Source organism: Mobula hypostoma, unplaced genomic scaffold, assembly GCF_963921235.1.
Source record: "Mobula hypostoma unplaced genomic scaffold, sMobHyp1.1 scaffold_53, whole genome shotgun sequence".
Classification (NCBI taxonomy): domain Eukaryota; kingdom Metazoa; phylum Chordata; class Chondrichthyes; order Myliobatiformes; family Myliobatidae; genus Mobula; species Mobula hypostoma.
In genome coordinates this window covers 281,740-298,540 of record NW_026948211.1, presented here as the reverse complement: position 1 = coordinate 298,540, position 16,801 = coordinate 281,740, and the positions used below count along the sequence as shown (strand labels likewise).

Sequence of the window (16,801 nt, the reverse complement as noted above, 5' to 3'; positions counted from 1 at the left end):
ACCTTGACCAGGCCTGTGGCCTGGAGTGTGAAGACTTTCCAGGCGCAGATCCATGGTCTCGTAAGACTAACAGATGCCTTTATTATTTGGTGATCTTTAGGTTCTAGAGAGAAAGTTGCGGCCCAATATGGGGTCAGTAATTTCTTTAATTTTCGCCATTCTGCTTCACAGGTCCGAGCTCAGTGATCACCGTGCTCCTGGCAGGCTGGGATGATTTCCAGCTGCTGCAGCTGACGGATTTCTACCGGGACAGGCTGGAGCAGGCGATGGAAGGAGGGGTGCACGGAGTGAGCCTGGCGTTAACGGCCGAGAATCAGTTCAGCGGAGAGGAACATCGGGTGAGTGGGAGGGAGAATGGGTTTGAATTTTCGCACATCACAGATGGGTGTTGGAACTCTCACTCAGCGGATAATGAAGCATAAAAACAAATCAGAAATGAATATATATAATTCTTAAAACTGTGAATTTGAAGGAATGATTGAAAGAGGTGTAAATACCCCCAGTGGCAGCTGAATGTTCAGAGCGACAGGAGCTCTGAACAATTGAATGAGGTTGCAATAAATGAGTTTAAATGGAAATATGGTAGGAACTTTTATTTTGGGAAGACCATGCAGCCTGACAACAGGATGTCAGTGAGAACCGGGACATCATCAGTGGGTGCCACAGGAGCTGGAGTGTGTTCTGTTCTGGGTGGAGATGATTGTGTTACAATCTGTAACTGTAAACAGTGTGGATCGGGGAATACTGTCATGTTGTAATGTGTAATCACTGAATAAACCTCCACTGGAAAAGGCAAAGGAAAGGCATCAGGTGTCAGCCAGTAATCCGCTGTCATGTTGGACACTGGCGGACTGAGCAGATGAATCACAACATCTTTTCTGCAACTTCTCTGCAACTACTCACTCTGCTATAAAAACCGGATTTCTTTCTTCATCTGTGATTGTTATTTTCTGATTTGTTTTACACCGTCAAATCCGGTGAGGAATTATTTATGGATTTGGAGCCATGTCAATGAAGCGGTCACAGACCGGCCAGGATCTCACTGACTGGTGGACCAGGTTCACAGTGAATGTCTCTCCGTGTGCTCTGCACTCAGAATGTACAGTCCATGTCCAGACAGAATCAGCACCCGTCCGGGTGACTGCTCAGTGTGATCCCGTTACAGAGCACATCATTTACTTCTCATTCTCTGTGTGAATCTGTCAGTCCCCAATATGTTCACTGTTACTCTTCACAGAAAATCTCTGATCTCGCTGATAAGGGAGAGCGGGCGGACAGTTCTAAACTCCTCCTGAGCCTGGTGATGGAGAAAGGCTCCCGCGCCCGTAGGGTGATGTGGGAAACCTTTGTGAAAATGTGGAATTGTGTCCCAAATTTGGACAAAATACTGAAGGAGATACAGATATATGGTGAGATAATATCAGAGATTAATTTAAATTTGGATCACAACACAGCACACTTAACAATTTTACAAAAATGATTTCCTCAATTTGTTTAAATTCAATCAGGTTGTGATCCTTCCCATCGACCAATTCCCACTCAACGTTTACTAGAGTTTCTCAGTGAGCTGAAAGGTAAGTGAACGCGCACTGAACATTGCAGAGTATAACACGGGGATAAGCCATTAGGCCGATCATATTGTGCTGAAAGAGCCAAGAAGTAAATCAGACATACTCAAACTCCAATCTGTCCTTCCTACACCATGTCCATATACCTCCATCTTCCTTACATCCATGTGCCTGTCCAAACGTCTCTTAGAAGTCTCTAACAATTTGCCTCTACCACCTTACCAGGCAGTGCATTCCAGGCATCCACAACTCTCTGATTTAAAAAAAACTATCCCTCACATCCCCCTTAATCTCACCTTCACTGCAGGCCCTCCAGTGATAGACACTTCAACCGTGACAAACCGATACTCTCTGTCCACTCTATCTAAGCCTCTCATAATGTTGTCAACCTGTGTCAGAGTTCCCTTCGGCCTCTGAAGATCCAGAGAAAACAATTCATTTTTCTCTAGCCTCTCATGATAGCACATGCCCACTAAACCAGACAGCATCCTGGTAAACCTCTTCTGCTCCGTCTCTAAAGCCTCAACATCCCTCTGGTAGTGGGGTGATCGGAACGGTACGCAAAGACCCAGATGAGGCCGAAACAGAGTTCATAAAGTTGAAACCTGACCTCTGTTTCCACCAACGGTGGTACTTTACATCGGGTGGTTAAGTTGTTGAGCCACAAGGATCTGACCAGGTAAATGTTGGCACTGTGACAGAGAACACAGTGAGACACAGGGAAACATGTTTTCTGGAGGGAGAGTTTTCAAAGGAAATTTTGAGGAAAGAGGCAGAGAGCTGGCGAGTTTGACTAAAGTGGTCACACCGCTCTGGGACCTGCAACTACAGATCCCCACCGGAGTCTGGGTGGAGAAGGGGGCGATCCGGAGAATGGGAAAAAAACGTATTTCTTCACACCAAAAAGTCAAAACCTTCTCTTGCCAGTCACTGCCCCCTCCTGAACAGCCTCATCCTTAACCATTTTCCAAACTCCCCAGTTCCTGCAGATTATCTTTTCTTACAGATTGGCATGCACTGAAGTTCCAGTCACAGAATAGTAATAATAGCATCACTTTAATTAGAAAAGCAGGTAACATCCCAACTGGTCTGTTCAACCACAGAGCAGCATATGAACACTGCTGTGTTCACATCTGCAGTCCCCAGTGCAAACACTGCTACAGTGTTAGAGAGGGTGAGATTGGGGGACAAATTCCTCAGCTCAGTCCACAGAAGCTGAAATTCCTGTCTGCCGGCGATGTGTGATGGACACTGTGGAAGGGTGAGAGATGGGAATTAGGACAAGGAGTCCGAGGGTTGTGGGATCGTGGCAAGGTAGGTGCAAAGGACTGAAAATATCTATAAATAATATTACAATTAGTTAAATTGTGACTGTCTTGATGGGAAGCTCACTACATCCACAAGCCCATCGAGTCTGTGAAAATGGAGCCTGGGGCAGTGCATGGGTTCAAGAGATTGTGAGGCTTCATCATCGCAGACTGAGTTGGATCACTCAACTGGACATTGAACAGAGGAGAGAGTGTAGGAAAGACAGATATCACAAAACTTACTAATATTGAATCAGCACATGTTTTATCTGATCATTTGAAGCTCTTAACAGAAATATAAGGAATCTCGGCCAGAACCCTGGTTCATTCTCTCTCATTTATCAGAACAAATCCCAAAGATGATAATTTAAATATGGGACCAGGGATAGACAAATCAGGAAGTTTACAAACTACTCACTTCGCTGTCACCTCTGTTAATGCTGGTCCAGATCACATTCAGTCAATGAAACCCCTCAGTTTCCCTGCGCCATGGATTTGGTAAATCGCTACAAGCTTGTTCGTCACTATTCCTCATGTTGCTAGACGAGGGAACAGACATGACAGTGAAATTCCCACACCCATTTCTGAAGATGAAACAGATACACTCCCTGATTATTGAAGAACATCATTTCTACCACTGTCTGACACACTGTGAGACTCCACACATCCCTGACACGGTCATAGAAACATAGAAAACCTACAGCACAATACAGACCCTTCAGCCCATAATGCTGTGCTGAATATGTCCTTACTTTAGAAATTACCTGGGGTTACCCATGGCCCTCTATTTTTCTAAGCTCCATGTAACCATAATACAGAATATTAAAAACTCATAATTGGCTGGAGAAGTCTGAACACAGAATCTGATGTACTAAGGTACATTTGTTTTCCAAATCAGTTACGATTGATTTTCATAGATACTGCTATATCTGAGTCAATACTTTCAGAATGTGATAATGAAGTCATCAATACTTTTCTCGTGTGGAAGGTGATCCTAATCTGAATGGACCTGACTATAAAATACAACAAATGTTTCTCAGCACCCTGACACACAATAATTAATTTTGATTTGATTCTCTTTTCACTTTTGATCTTTGACTGGAGTTTTTCAATTACTTTTATGAAATGGTAATATGATTGGTTCATAATTATATTGATCAAACAACCAATGGCAGAAAGTGATCAAAAAATTGAAAGTGTAAATCAGTCCTAATTTAGAAACAAAAACATGAGTGAGGCTGGTGTTGCAGATTCATGTAATTCATTTATGGAAAGCATGAATTGCCATTCTCTATTTGTCCTTTTCAAACTTCCTTTTTGTTAATGTACAGTACTTCAACAGTGCTGATAGACAGTTCCCAAAGATGGGGGAAGATTAATTAATAGGTAAACATGGGTGAATTGAAAAAAGCTGTACAGTTTACGAGCCTGCTACCCTAAGCCTTCTTGGTCGTAGGTATTATGAGTTTGGAAGATGAGTAAAGTGCCAAAAAAAGTATTCACTCCCTTGGCAGTTTTCATGTTTTATTGTTTTACAACACTGAATCACAGTAGATCCAACTTGGCCTTTTTTAACACTGAACAACAGAAACATAGAAGCATAGCATTACAGCACATTACAGGCCCACAAAGTTGTGCCGATCATGTAACCTACTCTCGAAACTGCCAAGAATTTCCCTACTGCATAGACCTCTGTTTTTCTGAGCTCCATGTACCTATCTAAGAGTCTCTTAAAAGACCCTATGGTATCCTCATCCACCACTGTCGCTGTCAGTGTATTCCGTGCACCCACCACTCTGTGTGGAAAAAATTACCCCTCACCTCTCCCTCGTACCTACTTCTAAGACCTTAATACTATGCTTTCTTTTTTTTGTTAATCTTTTTATTGATTTAAAGAAAACAAAAATACAGACAAGAGGAGAATTATCTCAAATATATATAACAGCAGCAATATAAACGAAAAATGAAATAAACATCATCATAATCATACATAGTAATAAGCAAATATGCAATATATAATAAGACAACGAAGTCTGCTCTTATCAATTCATAAAGAGAAGAAAAGAAAAACCTTAAATTTAAAATAAAAGAAAAAAATGATTACACTAAAATAAAAAGAAACGGACTGGGTGGTCCATTCGGAGAATACAAACAGGAAAGAAGGAAAGACTTTCTGATCAAATCTAAAACTTCAAAAAGAAAGTAAAATAATTGGAAGAGTAATAAATCAAATCAAATAAAAATATAGAATAAAAGGTCACCATGTTGCTTAAATTTAAAGGATTATCAAATGTCTGACTTCTTATTTTTTCTAAACTTAAACAGGACATAATGGAGGATAGTCAAAAAATGGTAACAGGTGGATTAGGATCTTTCCCTTCAATAAAATGGCTCTCCTAGCCAATAAAGTCGAAAAGGCTATCATATGTTGAGCGGAAACAGGAATATCTCCTGCTTCCAATGGGATAATCCCAAAAATTGCTGTAAGTAAATTAGGTTGTAAATCCAGATCCAAGACTTTTGATAGGATTTTAAAAACATCACTCCAAAAGTTATCTAGCTTATACAAGACCAAAACATATGAGTTAAAGTGGCCACCTCAATATTACATCTGTCACAAATAGAATTAATATTGGGAAAAATACGCACTAGTTTATCCTTTGATATATGGGCCCAATGCACTACCTTGAACAGTATCAAGAATGAGGGGCACAAATAGATGAGTTATTAACCAAATGAAAAATTTTACTCTATTGATTATCTGAAAATGACTCTTGAAATTCCGATTCCCAAGCACATTTAATTTTATCATTAGATATCATTTGTGAATCTAACAACCGTTTGTGGATTATAGCTAGCAACCTTTTTTGAAATGGTTTAAACTGAAGGAGAGCCTCTATCATATTAGGAGGATAAGCAGAATTGTAATTTGACAGTAAACCACGTAAGAAATTCCTAATTTGTAAATATCTAAAAAAGTGTACATTAGATAAATCATATTTATCCACTAACTGAGAAAAGGAAATTAAACAATCCCTTAAAAACAAATCCGAAAAAAGTGATTATTCCGTTGGTTTTCAAAATTAAAAAGGCCTTATCCAAAATTGATAGTTTAAAAAATGATTAAGATAGATATCACAAGAGAGAATAAAATTACTTAACTCAAAAAATCTACGAAACTGAAACCAAATTCTTCATGTATGTTTAATAATGGGATTAAAATCTTGTCTACTAATCTTAGAAAACAAAAAGGGAAGGGGAGCTCCCAGTAAAGAGGCCAAAGAGAACCCCTTCACCAAGTCTTGCTCCAAATCCAACCATGAAGGATATTCATGTATATCTGAATAGTAAATCCAAAAAGTAATATATCGAATATTAATTGCCTAATAATACATTCTAAAATTTGACAAAACCATACCACCATCCATTTTTAATTTCTGCAATAAGGTTTTACTCAACCGAAGATTTCTATTGCTCCAAATACAACATAATATTATAGAATCTATTCTGTCAGAGAACATCTTAGGAGGAAAGGAAGGAACTGCCTGAAATATATATGAGAATCTTGGTAAAAATCTCATTTTAATAGCATTAATTCGATCTATTAATAATAATGTCAAAGGTGACCATTTGGAAAGTCATTGTTTGGTGTATTCAATTAATGGAGAAAAATTACATTTATAGGGGTGCTTAAAATTTTTAGTAATTTTAATACCAAGATAGGTAAAGTAATTTTTAGCAATAATAGAAAGTACTTGATGATTTGGATCAGAGTAATTATTAATAGGAAATAACTCATTTTTATGTAAAATTAATTTACACCCAGAAAAATTACTGAATTCAGAAAATGTAGATAACATAGAAGGAATAGATATGAATCCTTGTGTTATCCATTTCAGCCCTGGGAAAGAGTCTCTGGTTAACCACATGATCGATGCCTGTCATCATCTTGTACACCTCAATCAGGTCACCTCTCATCCTCTGTTACTCCAAGTAGAAAAGGATAAATTCCCTTAACCTATTCTCATAAGGGATGCCCTCCAATCAAGGCAACATCCTCACACACCTGGCAAGGTCCTGACATGCTGAGATGCTCCACACACCCCTCTTATGGTCCTGACACTCTATGAGACCCCACACACTCCTGACACTGTCCTGACACACTGTGAGACCTCACACACCCTTGGCAGGGTCCTGCACACTGTGAGACTCCACGTACTCCTGACAGGGTCATGATAAACCGTGAGACACAGCACATCTGACAGGGTCCTTCCAAACTGTCAGATACCCGACACACCCCTAACAGAGTTCTGAAACAGTGTGAGATCCTACACACCCCTGACAGAGTTCGGACAGACTGTAAGATCTCACATGTCCCTGACAGGGTCCTGACACACTGTGAGACCCCACACACCTCTGACAGGGGCCTAACACACTGTGACACACCACACACTCCTGACAGTGTCCTGACACACTGTGAGACCCCACACAGCCTGTCAGGATTCTGGCACACTGTGAAACACCACACACCTGACAGAGTCCTGACAAACTGTGACACCCCCACACACCCCGAACAAGGACCTGACACCCCATACACCCCTGACAGGGTCCTGAAACACTCTGAGACCACACCCCTGACAGGTTCCTGTCACAGTGTGAGACCCCACATTCCCCTGACAGGGTCTCGACACATTGTGAGACCCGACACACTGTGAGACTCCAAACAACCCTGACAGGGACCTGACACACTATGTGACCCAATGCACCCGTGGCAGTGTCCTGACACACTGTGAGACACAGCACACCCCTGACGGGGTCAGGGCATACTGTGAGACCTCAAACACTCCTGACCGTCTCCTGTCACACTGTCAGACCACACAGACCCCTGACAGGGACCTGACACACTGTGACACACTGTGAGACCCAACATACACCCGGCAAGGTCCTGACACATTGTGATACACCACACACTCCTGACAGGATCCTGAAACACTGTGAGAACCACACACCTGACAGGGTCCTGACACACTGTGAGTCCCCACACACACCTGAAAAATTTCCTAACACACTGTGAGAACCACACACCTGATAGAGTCCTGACACACTGTGAGACAACACACACTGCTGACAGGGACATGACACACTGTGAGACCCCACAAACCCCTGACAGGGTCCTGACAGACTGTGAGACCACACACGCCTTTAACTGGATCCTCACACGCTGTGAGACACCACACACACCTGACAGTGTCCTGACTCATTGAAAGACACCACACACCACTGACAGGGTCCTGACACACTGTGAGCCCCCACACACACCTAACAAATTTCCTGACACACTGTGAGACCCCACAAACCCCTGACATGGTTCCGACACACTGTGAGATCCCACACACTCCTAACAGGGTTCTGACACACTCTGTGACCCCACACACGCCCGGCAGGGTCCTGACACACTGTGAGACCTCGCACACTCCTGACAGACTCCTGAAACACTGTGAGACCCCAAACAACCCTGACAGGATCCTGACACATTTTGAGATCCCACACACACCTGACAGTATCCATTCATACTGTGCGACCCCACACACGCCCGGCAGGGTCCTCACACACTGTAAGACCACACACACTTCTGACAGGGTCCTGACACACTGTGAGATCTCACATGTCCCTGACAGGGTCCTGACACACTGTGAGACCCCACACACACCTGCAAAGTTCTCACACACTGTGAGACCCCACACACCCCTGACAGGGGCCTGATGCACTGTGACACACCACACACTCCTGACTGTGTCCTGACACACTGTGATACCCCACACAGCCTGGCAGGATTCTGGCACGCTGTGAAACACCACACACCGGACAGAGTCCTGACAAACTGTGACACCCCCACACACCCCGAATGAGGGCCTGACACCCCATACACCCCTGACAGGGTCCTGTCACAGTGTGAGTTCCCACATTCCCCGATAGGGTCTCGACACATTGTGAGACCCGACACACTGTGAGACTCCAAACAACCCTGACAGGATCCTGACACATTTTCAGACCCCACACACACCTGACACAGTTCCGACACACTGTGAGATCCCACACACTCCTGACAGGGTTCTGACACACTCTGCGACCCCACACACGCCCGGCAAGGTCCTGACACACTGTGAGACCTCACACACTCCTGACAGACTCCTGAAACACTGTGAGACTCCAAACAACCCTGACAGGGACCTGACACACTATGTGACCCAACGCACCCGTGGCAGTGTCCTGACACACTGTGAGACACAGCACACCCCTCACAGGGTCAGGGCATACTGTGAGACCTCAAACACTCCTGACAGTCTCCTGTCACACTGTCAGACCACACAGACCCCTGACAGGGACCAGATACACTGTGACACACTGTGAGATACCACATACACCCGGCAAGGTCCTGACACACTGTAATACACCACACACTCCTGACAGGGTCCTGAAACACTGTGAGACCCCAAATAACCTGGACAGGACCCTGAGACACTTTGAGACCCCACACACACCTGACAGGATCCTTTCATACTGTGCGACCCCACACACGCCCGGCAGGGTCCTCACACACTGTAAAACCACACACACTTCTGACAAGGCCCTGAAACACTGTGAGAACCCAAACAACCCTGACAGGATCATGCCACACTGTGAGACCCCACACACACCTGACAGTATCCATTCATACTGTGCGACCCCACACATGCCCCGCAGGGTCCTGACACACTGTGAGACCTCACACACTCCTGACAGGGTCCTGAAACACTGTGAGACCCCAAACAACCCTGACAGGATCCTGACACACTTTGAGACCACACACACACCTGACAGGGTCCTGACACACTGTGAGAACCCACACATACCTGACAGGGTTCTGATACACTGAGATGCTCCACACACCCCTGACATTGTCCTGACACATTGTGAGACCCCACACACCCCTGACAGGGTCCTGACACACTGTGAGACCCCACACTCCCCAGACAGGGACCATAAAAATTGTGAGACCCCACACAGCCCTGACAGGGTCTTGTCACACTGTGAGACAACACCCAGACCTGACAGGGTCCTGATGCACTGTGAGCCCCACACACCCCAGCCAGGGACCTGACACACTCAGAGACCCACAACAACCCCAAAAGAGTCCTGACACACTGTGAAACCCCACACACCCCTGACAGGTTCATACCACACCGTGAGTCTTCAAACTCACCTGACAGTGCCCTGACACACTGTGAGACGCCGCTTACCCTGACAGGGTCCTGACAAACGGTGAGATCCCACATACACCTGACAGTGTCCTGACACACTGTGAGACATCGCTTACCCTGACAGGGTCCTAACAAACGGTGAGATCCCACATACACCTGACAGTGTCCTGACAAACGGTGAGATCCCACACACCCGCGACAGAGTCAGAACGCACAGTGAGACCCCACACACCCCTGTCAGTGTCCTGTCACAGTGTGAGACCCCAAGCATCCCTGACAGATTTCTAACACACTGTGAGACTTCACACACCCCTGGCACGGTCCTGACACACTGTGAGACCCCAAACACCCCGATAGGATCGTGACAGACTGTGAGACACCACACAACCCTTTTAGGTTACTGACACACTGTGAGACCCCACACACTCGTGACAGGGTCCTGACCCACTGTGAGACCCCACACACCACAGTCAGTGTCCTAAATCACACCTGACAGTGTCCTGAAACACTGTGAGATCCCACACACCCCGACAGGATCGTGACACACTGTGAGACCGCACAAACCCCTGACAGGGTCCTGAAACACTGTGAGACCCCACACTCCCCTGACAGGGACCAGAAAAACTGTGAGACCCCACACATACCTGACAGGTTCCTGACACACTGTGAGACCCAACACAGACCCCAAACATGTTCCTGAAACACTTTGAGACCTCAAACACTCCTGACAGTCACCTATCTCACAGTGAGACACCACATACCCCTGACAGGGTCCTGACACACTGCGAGAGCACACACACCCCTGTGATGGTCGAGACAAACTGTGAGACCTCACACACTTTTGACAGGGTCCTGACAGACTGTGAGCCCCCACACACACCTAAGACTATCCTGACACACTGTGAGACCCCACACACCTCTGACAGGGTCATGACACACTGTGACACCAAACACACCACTGACAGGGTCAGGACACACTGTGAGACCTCAATCTCTCCTGACAGTCTTCTGACACACTGTGAGACCATACACAGACCTGATAGGTTCCTGATACACTGTGAGATCCCACAAAGACCGTTGACAGTGTCCTGAAACACTTTGAGACCCTACACAGCCCTAACTGGGTCCTGACACACTGTGAGACACCACACACACCAGATAGTGTCCTGAGACACTGTGAGGCCCCACACACTCCTGACAGGGTCATGACACACTGTGACAACAAACACACCACTGACAGGGTCAGGACAAACTGCGAGACCTCAAACACACCTGACAGTCTCCTGACACACTGTGAGACCCCACACAGCCCAAACAGGGTCCTGACACACTGTGAGACCACACACACCCGTGATAGGGTCCTGACACACCGTGAGACATCAAACACTCCTGACAGTCTCCTGTCTCACTGTGAGACACCACACACCCCAGAGAGGGTCCGGACACACTGTGAGAACACACACCCCCATAGCAGGGTCCTGACACACTGTGAGAAGCCACACACCCCTGACAGTGTCCTGACACACAGTGAGACACTACACACACCTTACAGGGTCCTGACACACTGTGAGATCCCACAAATGCGTGACAGGACCATGACGCACAGTGAGACCCCACAAACACCGGACAGGGTCCTGACACACTGTGTGACCCCACACTCCCCTGACGGGGTCTTGACACACTGTGAAATGGCACAAACACCTGTGAGTCTTCTGAGACACTACGAGATCCCACACACCCCTGGCAGGGTCCTGACACACTGTGAGACCCCACACTCCCCTGACAGGGACCAGAAAAAGTGTGAGACCCCACACAGCCCTGACAGGGTCCTGCCACACTGTGAGACCACACAAAACACTGGCAGTGTCCTGACACACTGTGAGACCCCACAGACCCCTGATAGGGTCCTAAAACATTGAGAGACCCCACACAACCCTCACAGTTTCCTGACACTCTGTTAGATCCCACACACCTCAAGTAGGTTCCGGTCACACTGAGAGGACCGACAACAAATCTGAAAGGGTCCTGACACATTGAAACCCCACAAACCCCTGACAGGATCCCGACACACTGTGAGACCCCACACACAGACCTTACAGGGTCTGAACACACTGTGAGAACCCACTCACGCTTTGAGGGTCCGGCCACACTGTGAGACGCCACACAGCCCTGACAGTTTCCAGACACACTGTGAGACCCCACACAACCCTGTGAGGGTTGAGACAAACTGTGAGACCTCACACACTTTCTACAGGGTCCTGAAAGACTGTGAGAACCCACACACCCCTAAGACTATCCTGACACACTGTGAGACCCCAAACACACCTGACAATGCCCAGACACACTGTGAGACCCCACACACCCCTGAGAGTGTCCTGACACACTGTGAGACACTACACACCCCTGACAGTGTCCTGACTCACTGAAAGAGACCACACACCACTGACAGGGTCCTGATACACTGCGAGACCCCATACACCCCTGACAGGATCCTTTCATACTGTGCGACCCCACACACACCCGGCAGGGTCCTGACACACTGTGAGACCCCAAACAACCCTGACAGGATCCTGACACACTGTGAGACACCACACGCCCCTGTCAGGGTTCTGACACTCTGTGAGACCTCAACCACTCCAGACAGTCTCTTGTCACACTGTGAGACACCACACACCCCCTTGACAGGGTCCTGAAACACTGTGAGACCCCAACACACCTGACAATGTCCTGACACACTGTCAGACCCCACACAGCACTGACAGGGTCCTGACGCACTGTCAGATCCCACGAACCCCTGACAGGATTCTGACAGACTGTGAGAACCCACACACCCCTGACAGGGTCCCGACAAACTGTGAGGCCCACAACACACCAACAGGTTCCCGACACACTGTGAGAACCTATACACACCCGGCAGGGTCCTGACGCACAGTGAGACCCCACAAACTTCTGACAGTGTACTAACAGAATATGAGACCCCACAAACCCCTGCCAGGATCCTGACACACAGTGAGACCCCACACGCCCCTGTGAAGGTCCTGACGCACAGTGAGACCCCACAAATTTCTGACAGTGTCCTGACACACTATGAGACCCCGCAAACCACTGATAGGGTTTTGACACACTGTGAGTCCCCACATACTTCAGACAGGGTCCTGAAAGACTATGAGACCCCTAACACCCCTGATAGGGTCCTGACACACTGTGAGACCCCACAAACCCGAGACATGGTCCTGACAAACTGTGAGATCCCACACACTCCTGAGAGGGTCCTAACACACTGTGAGACCCCACACACCCCTGATAGTGTCCTGACACACTGTCAGACCTCACAAACCTGAGACATGGTCCTGACAAACTGTGAGATCCCACACACTCCTGAGAGGGTCCTGACACACTGTGAGACCCCATACACTCCTTACAGGGTCCTGACACACTGTGAGACCCCACTCACCCCTGACAGCATCCTGACATACTGTGCGACCCCACACATGCCCGGCAGGGTCCTGACACACCGTGAGACTTCACACACTCCTGGCAGGGTCCTGAAACACTGTGAGACCCCAAACAACCCTGACAGCATCCTGACACACTTTGAGACCACACACACACCTGACAGGGTCCTGACACACTGTGAGAACCCACACATACCTGACAGGGTTCTGATACACTGAGATACTCCACACACCCCTGACATTGTCCTGACACATTGTGAGACCTCACACACCCCTGACAGTGTGCTGACACACAGTGAGACACCACACACACCTTACAGTGTCCTGACACAATGTCAGACCCTACACACGCCTGACAGGACCAGGACGCACAGTGAGACCCCACAAACACCAGCCGGTGTCCTGACACACTGTGAGATCCCACACACCCCTGACAGGGTCCTGACACACTGTGAGACCCCACACTTCCCAGACAGGGACCATAAAAATTGTGAGACCCCACACAGCCCTGACAGGGTCCTGTCACACTGTGAGACAACACCCAGACCTGACAGGGTCCTGACACACTGTGAGCCCCACACACCCCAGCCAGGGACCTGACACACTCAGAGACCCACAACAACCCCGAAAGAGTCCTGACACACTGTGAGACCCCACACTCCCCAGACAGGGACCATAAAAATTGTGAGACCCCACACAGCCCTGACAGGGTCTTGTCACACTGTGAGACAACACCCAGACCTGACAGGGTCCTGATGCACTGTGAGCCCCACACACCCCAGCCAGGGACCTGACACACTCAGAGACCCACAACAACCCCAAAAGAGTCCTGACACACTGTGAAACCCCACACACCCCTGACAGGTTCATACCACACCGTGAGTCCTCAAACTCACCTGACAGTGCCCTGACACACTGTGAGACGCCGCTTACCCTGACAGGGTCCTGACAAATGGTGAGATCCCACATACACCTGACAGTGTCCTGACACACTGAGAGACCACACACACCCCTGACAGGGTCCTGACACACTGTGAGACACCACACACACCTGACAGGGTCCTGACAAACGGTGAGATCCCACACACCCGCGACAGAGTCAGAACGCACAGTGAGACCCCACACACCCCTGTCAGTGTCCTGTCACAGTGTGAGACCCCAAGCATCCCTCACAGATTTCTAACACACTGTGAGACTTCGCACACCCCTGGCACGGTCCTGACACACTGTGAGACCCCACACAACCCTTTTAGGTTACTGACACACTGTGAGACCACACACATCCCTGACAGGGTTCTGACACACTGTGAGACCCCACACACTCGTGACAGGGTCCTGACACACTGTGAGACCCCACACACCACAGTCAGTGTCCTAAATCACACCTGACAGTGTCCTGAAACACTGTAAGTCCACAGACGTCCCTGACAGGGTCCTCACACACTGTGAGACCCCACACACTCGTGACAGTGTCCTGATATACTGTGAGAACCCACGCATCCCTGACAGGGTCCTGACAGACTGTGAGAACCCACACAGCCCTGGCAGGGTCCTGACACACCGTCAGACCCCACACGCTTCTGACAGGTTCTTGACACACTGTGAGACCCCACACACCCCTGACAGGGTCCTGAAACACCCCTGACATTGTCCTGACACACTGTGAGACCACGGACGTCCCTGACAGTGTCCTGACACACCGTGAGACCCTACACGTCCCTGACAGTGTCCTCACATGCGTTGAGACCCCACACACCCCTAACAGTGTCCTGAAATACTGTGAGACCACAGAGGTCCCTGACAGGGTCCTGACACACTGTGAGACCCCACACATTCCTGATAGGGTTCTGACACACTGTGAGATCCGACACTTCCCTGACAGCGTCCTCACACAATGTGAAACCCCACAAGTCCCTGACAGGGTTCTTACACCTGTGAGACCCCACACACTCCTGACAGCGTCCTGACACACTGTGAGACCCCACACACCCCTGAAATGGTCCACACACATTCTGAGACCCTGCACATGTCTGACGGGGTCATGACATACTGTGAAACCCGACAAGTCCCTGACAGGGTTCTTACGCACTGTGAGACCCCACTCGTCCCTGACAGTGTCCTGACAGTCTGTGAGACCCCACACGTCCCTGACAGGGTCCTGACACACTGAGAACCCACACACCCCTGTCAAGGTCCTGACACACTGTGAGACCCCAAACACCCCTGACAGTGTCTTGACACAATGTGCACACCACAAGTCCCTGACTGGGTCCTTACAGACTGTGAGACCACGCACACCCCTGACAAGGTCCAGACACACTGTGAGACCTCAAACACCCCTAATAGGGTCCTGACACACTGTGAGACTCCACACACCACTGTCAGTGTTCTAAAGCACCCCTGACAGCGTCCTGATACACTGTGACACCCCACACACAACCGACAGGGAAATGACACACTGTGAGACCCCACAAGTCCCTGACATTGTCCTGACACACTGTGAGACCCCATACACACCTGACAGGGTCCTGACACACTGTGAGACCCCACACACACCTGACAGGGTCCTGACACACTGTGAGACCCCACACACAACGGACAGGGTCCTGACACTCTGTGACAACCCACACGTCATTGACAGTGTCCTGACACACTGTGAAACCCCACACACACCAGACAGGGCCCTGACACACTGTGAGACCCAACACACTCCTGACAGGATCCTGAAACACTGTTGGACCCCACAGGTCATTGACAGGGTCCTGAAACACTGTGAGACCCCACAGGTCATTGACAGGGTCCTGAAACACTGTGAGACCCCACACACCCCTGGCAGGGTATTGACAGACTGTGAGACACCACACAGCCCTTTTAGGGTCCTGAAACACTGTGACACCACAGACGTCCCTGACAGTGTCCTGAAACACCATGAGAACCCACACACTCCTGACAGTGTCCTGACACACTGTTAGAACCCACACAGCCCTGAAACGGTCCTGACACACTGCAACACCCCACTTGTCCCTGACAGGTTCCTGACAGACTGTTAGACCCTGCACACATCTGACAGGGTCCTGATATACCGTGAGACCACACACACTCCTGACAGGATCCTGACACACTGTGAGACCCCACACACGTCCCTGAAGGGGTGCTGACACACTGTGAGACCCCACACAACCTTGGCAGGGTGCTGACAAACTGTGAGACCCCACACATCCCTGACAGGG

The 16,801-nt window shown here is 48.4% G+C and overlaps 1 protein-coding gene across 1 annotated transcript in view; it reads left to right on the top strand.

The window, feature by feature from the left end:
* Nucleotides 1-16,801, top strand: part of LOC134341851 (NACHT, LRR and PYD domains-containing protein 3-like) — a 28,686-nt gene that overhangs the window by 5,440 nt on the left and 6,445 nt on the right. The window contains exons 3-5 of the mRNA XM_063039787.1: nucleotides 172-338; nucleotides 1,238-1,409; nucleotides 1,509-1,574. Of these exons, the coding sequence (XP_062895857.1) occupies nucleotides 172-338; nucleotides 1,238-1,409; nucleotides 1,509-1,574 (405 nt within the window). The remainder of the gene's footprint in view (nucleotides 1-171; nucleotides 339-1,237; nucleotides 1,410-1,508; nucleotides 1,575-16,801) is intronic.